The 9,230-nt window shown below is 34.8% G+C and overlaps 1 protein-coding gene across 1 annotated transcript; it reads left to right on the plus strand.

The window, feature by feature from the left end:
- The first annotated feature begins 1,097 nt into the window (after positions 1 to 1,097).
- On the plus strand, positions 1,098 to 7,515 carry LOC117345117 (protein hairy-like). The gene is made up of 4 exons (XM_033908077.1): positions 1,098 to 1,349; positions 1,702 to 1,797; positions 5,354 to 5,441; positions 5,818 to 7,515. The coding sequence occupies exons 1-4, from the start codon at positions 1,197 to 1,199 to the stop codon at positions 6,918 to 6,920; spliced, it is 1,440 nt and encodes a 479-aa protein (XP_033763968.1). The 5' UTR covers positions 1,098 to 1,196; the 3' UTR covers positions 6,921 to 7,515.
- Positions 7,516 to 9,230: the final 1,715 nt, after the last annotated feature.

Consider the following 9,230-nt stretch of genomic DNA (forward strand, 5'->3'; position numbering starts at 1 on the left):
AGTTAACATTGCGACACCACAGACCAATTAAAACCAGGTGTTTCAAAAAATACAATCGGTAGATCCGTTCAGATACAATGACTAGGGAAGGCGCTTATTCAAAAAGGACAGAGATTGTAAACATCATCTAGGGCCATTATTTATATCCCCCCCAATTAACAAATTAATGGTTTGACGAAGACATGTGAGCATGCTAAGGTAATATTATATTCCAATCAGTAGTTTAATAGTCTATGGAAATCTTTATATGTGCTTCAGATTATGAAACATGAACATTTTATGGCACGTCTAAATGCTTCCGGGATCACAAAGACAGGTCAAAGTTCAATGGGACATTGGCAAAAAAGACGTGTTGTAAATTGACAACTTTTTATGTTTCTAAATAGCTTAAAGTGCTAAATCGTTTTATACACTTTTTTTTACTCAACCTAGTCTTTGTCCCATGTAGATTATTTTGAAGACATCTTTATGTGAAGTTATCTATTTCAGTATTTTTTCAAACTGATTAGAAGAAGCTTGACATTTACCGTCCGCAGACTAACCATGCTGAGCAGGACGTATGATATCGAGTTGGGAGATCAATCAAGCGAAATACACAGTGATTTCTGTGATGTTCATCAGACGACCGAACTCGTAACAGAGGATATTAGTGTTCATCTACATACAGAGGTGCGATTTATAAATCTCGTATCTACCAAACACATAAGCTTTAATACAAACAGTCGGGGTGCTTTAAAAATCGCTTAGCCACAAAGAAACCTACGGTGATTGTATAAATGTTATGTTTGCTTTCATCTATAGTCAACGTGTCGCATATATTTTTATGCCTATTAATATATCATATGCCTCGTAAGTGTGCGATTCTTCCTGCTTTCTCACGCTCCACGAGTGCGTGCCCTGACGTGAACAGTATCTCCGGGATCACGCCAGGTATTCAACAAGTATAGCCAGGTGATAAAACTCAGGTAAGAAAAGAGGCGTGGCTTTCCCACACTCTGTGTCGCGTGCCAGACTTCGTACCTGTTGACAAGCTTTGTACAGGAATGATGGTTTTACCTGTGGGGCGTCCGCGTTCCAGTAGTGATACCCAATGAAATTCGGGCAGGCACGGGTCGTGTCTGTGTTGGAAGGCTGAGTGACATCAAGCGACAAGGCCAATACACTTTCCCACGAGGCAAAAGTATGCGACTTTGCCCATGTCCAAACATGTATTAACTGGTATAGGGTCGGGATATGGTGTCCTGGCCAGATCGGCAAAGAAAGTAAAAGAAAAAATGTCGTCCATGGATTCTGACACTGAAAGCATGCTGTCCGAGAAAGTGTCGTCAACTGCCTCAGAAAGCAGAAAGGTAAGTTAAAGTATAATTAGTTATATATTTGATGACGTAAATAGTCGTTTGTTATTGAAACAAGACAACATATTATATGAACTATTTAGCTACGACGTATAACTCATTAATGACACTGTACGTGTCTATAGAGAACTCTAAATAACATGTTTTTATAACATTATGCAAAGATGACAATCGTCATTACGAATAAAAACTAAATAGTATGTGCTTAGTAGGTCCTGGGCTGGTAAATGTCCCTGTCAATATATATGAGAAGTCTAAATTCACTGTACTCAAATAGTTTTCTGTCATTACAATATAAACCATTGACAGTATTTTTGTTTTTGTCATAATCCAGTATTTTTTTCAGAATTCGAAGCCAATCATGGAGAAACGACGTCGAGCAAGAATCAATGCCAGTCTTGCTGAGTTAAAGTCTTTACTACTGGAAGTAATGAAAAAAGAGGTAAGACAAATTACTAACAAATACATACATATACTACCATAAAGGAATAAAATCATACCAATACAACTCTGACGTTACAATACAATGTCATACAAATGCTTCTATGTAATTACAATCACAACCAAAATCTACTTTGTAATTACAAACACATACAAAATCTACTTTGTAATTACAAACACATACAAATCTACTTTGTTATTCCAAACACATACAAAATCAACTTTGTAACTACAAACACATACAAAATCCACTTTATAACAATGAAAGTACACAAACACTACTCTGTAGTTTACCTATTTCAATTATTTACTTATGTCATTTTTATTTTCTCATTAATTACAAGAACCCAAGCCACGTCAGATAATACAGCAGAATAACAAAGGATTCAGTATACTAGTGGCTGTATATTCGTATATAATTTCATAGGGTCTTTTTTTGGAAGTGTTTACGTCATTCTCCGAAATACAAAATTACTGAGAGCAGGTTTTTTATCGCTTAATAGACGCCTTTCGTATACCTAATAGTAAGCATATTCATTTCCTTATATACCACACAAATCTCTCATATTTAATGGCCTTTGTCCACAACGATACCCAGTCTTCTCACTGAAAGTTTAAAGTGTGGAGCAGTAAAGAAGTAGGAGACTAGACAACAAAGGCATTATTTAACTATCGCTTAAACAATAGAAACAAGTTTATGGAACGTTTTGGACAATGGGTTCATTATGTAAAATGTTTGTACAACTATTTGAATTATAACTCTTTTTTGAAGCGAAAAAGGTTCATGATTTAAGATACAGAAAATAATATATAATCCTGTTTTTTATGTATCTATAAATGTTTCTGTAATAATTTTGACCACTAGACTAATCTTACAGCCATTGCTATACGAAACCTTGTAAGATATGGCTACAGGAAGGAGGAAGAACTTGACATATGTTCTTCTTTTATTAATCTAAGGGTACATAAGTAGTGTTTTATCAGTTTGCTATAGTCTCAATATCAATTTTAATATACGGGGAAAATATTTTCAAAAAAATTTAAAGCCCATTAACTTAGGTCATATTCATTCCTATAAACTAACTATAGAAAAATCATATTATAACCTACATTCTAATCCAATTACGCATCACCAATTCATGTTCAATATCAATTAATATATGACGCTTAAAGGGACTGTGGTACATATATGCTTATATATCACGTATGAAAAGATGACCTAAAGTACCTAGCAGTCACTTATATTACATAGCCATACCACTAGTCATGCTTGATTGAGTCTATGGCCCAGCGGTCCTCAATACAATTTCTCTTTGTGCGACGTTCACACGATGAAATGATATGGTAAATTACCTTCAGGTAAATGTTTCTAATTAACCAACTCAGATATGTGCGTACCTCACGCTTCAAGCTACTAGAGATTATTCCTGGGGGTATTGATGTAAAAGGCTCTGATGCAGATGATTATTATGGAAATATGAGGTTGTTACCTTTTATTGTAAGTTTATGTCGTTGATTAATGAGGGTTATTGTTTTCTTTAAGGTTTTGTATTTCGGAAGGATAAGGTAGTAACTGAGGTAGACCAATAGTTGTTCTATGAGAGTTTTAGCGAGGAATATATAGATTTCTTAAAATATTGTTACTTAGTGTCATTTTTGTTCTATGAGGTTGTTAACAAAGGTTAATGTTGTTGTCTTTAGGGTTGTCACCAAGGGTTATCATTGACATATACGGTCATTATTTTTTATATTTAAGCTCGTGGTTACGGCGAGTTATTGTTTAAATATAAGGCTATTCAACTGTCACTTCAATTTTGATCTACCAAATAACTATTAACAACAGTATCAAATGGTGACATGATAAAGTAAGAGACATTATGAGGAAATGCAATATGTTCTTGAAAGGCTATGTACAGCAATCTTAATACGTAATACGATGTCCATTTCGTCGACAACACTTCCCTAAATTCACGGAAAAAAATCACTTCAGGTTTTTAAAAAGTCTATAAAATTAGTGAAAAAATATATGTAAATGTAAGTACAAGTGCTACAATGCCAACGTAACAAAACGCCAACAAAATGCTTTTAGCCATAGTTAGATGTTTATATATAATTACACTAAGACTGGAGAGAGTTCATTTTCCCACGGTCTCCTGTTTATCTTGTCACGTACAAGGCATGCATGACTGATCGGGAGAGTTTTCTGGTCGTCTGCTCGCAAGCTTTGACAAGCCATCTACTGGTATTACTCAACAAGGTATCTTACCTGGCCAGGAGAGGCCATGTTAAAGGGTATTTAAATCTCAAGTCTCTTACTCTCATCGGAAAACCTTCAAAACCACTATCACGTGAATATGTAACTGAAGTACGGGGAACCGATAAGGGGAAATCAATACTGTGTTATGATTCAGTGTTAGCAATCTTAAGATCTGAGAAATCTGATATAATAGTTGTTTGCTTTAACGTCAATTAACATAAATGGTTAGTATGATAATATATTTCAACAAAGGTTTCGCAGTAAATATCTTGATGTATTGTGCATCGTGATCGAGTATTAGACGAATCCTGTATACCGAGTATTTGAATCAATTCAAATCGGTGGTATAGATTGCTGTATACCATGTCTCGTTTCTTTTTGTTATTATCACCTTACTGTCATAAATAAAATATTGTACTCACGCATGATAGGGGCATTAAACCGTTCCATAAAAACGAGACATAATATTAATATGTTTAATTCAAACTCTTCAAGTGTAGAGGGATTGGTATGGATAGTGTCATATAAATACACCACTAAATGAAGACTTTATATACATATATGTGTTAGGCATCCTGTTTCATTATGTCACTTGAGTAACGACTCATATATGTCATTTCTAAGAGTGGGTTTTAAGCTATTATTAAACCCATCTGTCCTATATAAGATGACATTGTCAAATCATCATATCTTTCCGGTACTAACATTTTACAGCTAAAGATTTATGAATATCCATTTTATCAGAACAGATAAACAGACAGAACCATTATGAATATTTATTTCATTGACAATAAAGTCACTTGCTACAATGTCGGGCTGCAATCTCTCAATACATAAATGGATTCGTAATGCGTTTCTACTCCAAATTTAAAAGACATTTTCAAAGAGGAAGAAGATGAACATCTGAAGCTGGGTTTAAACAGTTATTTACGCCAGAAAGCTATAGAATAGTTATGTCGTGTAAATCAAACTAAAGTTAATTGATGATACGTAAAATACATTAGGTCCTAAGTGATCTCGATTCAAACCCTGAACGTTGTGCTGATTTGTCGTATGACTGTGGGAATGAGAAATGTACGGACAATTCATACGACTGTGATAAACACATTAATGCACTTGGCTATGATGTTTGTGCTGGAGATTCTGATGATATTACACACTACTTATTAGATATCTATCTATCACTAAGTGTGACAAAACTACAAGATGTTGCGATTGTCTTCGTTGTATAAGAAATGCATCAATTTTAACACAGACCGTGAATCCATTATAACAAGATTGATATTCTTTTTGTATCCAGGGTGCTCGTCAAAACAAAATGGAAAAGGCTGATATCCTTGAGATAACTGTGCGACATCTTCGAACGTTACAGAAGCAGCAATTCTCAGGTACATTTTAATCTATTTCATTGGTACATTTAAACTCAATTTCTTAATCCCTCTCATTTTTTCATATATGTACGAAAAGGAACATATTTATTGATTAATAACATAACTGATAACGAGAGCTAGTTAAAAGCCTTTAATTGCCACAGGACAAAATGCTGTTCCGAATTACTGCTATATATGAAGGACAAATAGACATTATGCCGATTAATAATATTACATGCAAAAATACACATTCCGATGTCTGTAGGTTATATATATGTCTTTGGATAGGGCCCTTTGATGTTGCTATACATTTAGTTCCATTATATTATAGAATTCTGCTGTACTCTTTCCAATAATTAATCACTGATCTATTTTTTTTACTTTACTATTGCAGCTCTCGCTACTAATGATCCTACTCTAATCAACAAATACAGATTGGGATTTAATGAGTGTGCCTCTGAAGTAAGCTCTTTTCTTGGATCTATGGAAGGATCAGACGCGGAAGTGAGGTCCAAGCTTCTTAACCACCTCGCCAACTGTATGGTGAATCCAGAACCACCATCACAAACATCACGAGTTCCTTCTTCTCAATGTTTGGATAATCTCAGGTCATCTCCACCTCAAACTATGGGCTTCTGTAAAACCGAAGACATCCAAAATCATCCTCGCCAAACACAACTACCGGAGAACAATGTCGTTCAAAATGTGATTCAAAATGGACTACGGACAAATATTATGGATAGCGGAGTTCTGACGATCCCGACTCAGGATCCGTTAATTGCTAATACATTAAGTGCTACCCTACCCACTACATCTACTGCTACGCTCTCTGTTCAAGGATTGATAAATGGTCAACCTCTTCAGATTCCCCAATTCCAACAGCAGCAACAGCAGCAACAGCAGCAGCAGCTGCAGCAGCAACAACAACAACAACAACAGCAACAACAACAACAGCAACAACAACTACAACAACTTCAACAGCATATTGTACAACAACCACAACAAGTTCAAATTCAGACAATACAATCACAAGCAACTGTTCAACAACAGCCTAGCATGCAAGTTCAGAAACTTGTAAGTGGTGTACAACTTATTCCAACGAAAATGTCAACAGGAGAAATGGCATTCATTATTCCCGCCAATCTCTTGTCAAACGGAAACATGAACAACTACGTGATTCCAATGGTGCAGTCTCAGGCATTGACAACACAAGTTTCTGCTGCAGTAGCTCCAATTACTGTGGCATGTACACAAGCTGTAAATACGGCTCAGACTCAAAATATTAATATCAAACCAGTTCCTGCCACTATCAGCATTCCATCCCGGCCAAAGGAACCGTTACCAGTGTATGGACAGCCTAATACGACAAGCACTGATCAGTCTGTTATATATGTCCAGGGAGAAATGTTAAGATGTAGAACCGAAGACCGCAATAGTCAGAATTTTAATTTTCCTGTATCACCGAATAAACAAGATGAAATGTGGAGACCTTGGTGACTAAGCAGCATTTTGTTATGTTTGTTATGTTTTAAAACATCATATATCCCAGTATCGAGTGTATGGGAAAACACATGTGCCTCTCACTTAGTGCTACTGTTTTGTAACATTCTTTAACACTATCTCTTAGTCCAACATTTTGACGAATATATTTAAGACCCTAACCTCTGGGGAAATAGAGGCAAGCCAATGAGTATATAATGAATTTTATGTCAAACTCTTTTTACTTCTTTCTGCTTAATCATTGTTTCAGTTTTGCTTTTTAGTTGACTTGAATTATTGTTTCATTGTTGAAATTTCAAACAATGTATCGTCTTCCCGTGCTATTAAATAGCAACAAATGCTACACAACGAATAGATGTTTAAATGCTTATATATAATCATTTAAAAAGAAGTGCCGATTATAAGAATCCTTTGAATGTAAAATTAGTGATTCAAAAGATGAATGTGATAGGTTTGTGATATTTTTTGTGATTGAAGAGCTACGCTGGCTGTGCGGATGTATTCCTCGTTACGGATACTAAAGACTGCTATTTTCTAAATATTTTATTTATAGATTTGAATATGCAATAAATATATATTACAAATAACTTTATTGAAGTGTCATAGTTCTTTGTTTTATTTGCATGAACATTTATTCATTTGTACCAAAATGAAGCTTTCAATGAAATGATGCCATCTCGTGGATTACAAGAAAGTATATGCATTTTGTAAAAGTTGGTGCAGAGATTACAATAAAAATAAATCTGAGGCCATTCATTGATAGGATAACGCCTTAACAGGCTGTATCAAAAGAAATTGCTGTGAATTGAAATGTGTCCCAATATCCTTTATGACAATACGTGTATACATGCTGTAACTGTATAATGACCCAGACAATATTTCTACCATCAGTATTCATTCAGTAAAACATATATATTTCAATAACAGGTAGCGGAATAACAATTAGCATTCAAACTGATGTGATCATCGTATTTACTATTACACGCACACACAAAAATGACTTTGACCAAATTATAAGAAATCTGATTCTCTCTGTCGATCAAAATGTATTTGTGAATGAAAAATCAGTTTATTTCAAATATTTTAACGGGTTATGAAGGGTATATAATACCAAATTTGTATTGGACCATGGGAGAAATCCTACGATGCCAATTAGGACTGTCTTCGCTCAATTATTGGTATGTCGCCAAGACTTAGTATATGAACTATGTGGCGACACCAGATCTTTGTCTAGCAAAGGCAGTCTATTTACGGAACAGTATTTGATTTGACTGTTAAAGTTGTTTCATCAACTCAGAAAGGATTTTAAATTATATGCCTCATGTTATTTGCAGTGCAAATAGTTGTTGTCGACCTCCACGCCCTCGACTGACTTTTTCTGTTGTAAAGACATTGAAGGAAATCTCGCCATTATAATAGGTTATTTATATATAGATGATCGTATAAAGCTCGAAGGAAATATTGCCGAAGGGGGAAATGTCGTTTATGATCAAAACAATGAGTTTTGTTTATCTTCATAAAATACCAACGACAAACAATCAGATTCGAAAAACTTTGACGAATGCATCATTATATATTTTGTAACTTATCACATTTCAAATAACCATTTTAAAGCTACATATTTTTAATAAATGCAAATATTTTCATGATTTCATGATTCATGGTGGCTTAAAGCATGCTCATTGATTTCAATTGAACAAAACCAGCAACTTAGTAGATGAAAAACAGGTGCTCATATATGGCACATAGCCTGAATAGACGCGTTCCAGTGACTGCAGCCAGCGCTTGGCATGTGCTTGGAAGGTCTCTATTTTTATTGTGTGTTGGTCCCTGTATGTTGTCTTTTTTATTTCTGGGTGGCAAAATATCTTGTTACAAAATGTCAAATATATTGCATTTTAGCGTGCTCGTTGGTGTTTTAAATCGTTCACTTATTTTCGAGTGTACCTACCGCAGATTGTCTGCAAGTTTGTGATTCGTTTGGTATTAACTGTATAAAAGCATTAGAATGCTCATTATTATTGCAACTTAAATGCGTTCATAGTGATGAGCACGTGAAAAATATTATATAGCATATGGTATATAGATATAAGTTTCAAACATAAAACAGATCCATTCCATGGAGCCGACAGCTTATCAAATTTATCGAAATGAAAAATGATTTCATTGTGCTGTTGTGTTGTATCTGTAATAGCTTTGATAAAGAATAGGATGACAAGTGTCTTTCCTTCTTTTTGTCCCCAGTATGACAGAAAATAACAGGTGCAATTATTATATTACTGTGCGCAATCCTTTTGTAACATTATA

This window comes from Pecten maximus, chromosome 16 (assembly GCF_902652985.1).
Source record: "Pecten maximus chromosome 16, xPecMax1.1, whole genome shotgun sequence".
Taxonomy (NCBI): domain Eukaryota; kingdom Metazoa; phylum Mollusca; class Bivalvia; order Pectinida; family Pectinidae; genus Pecten; species Pecten maximus.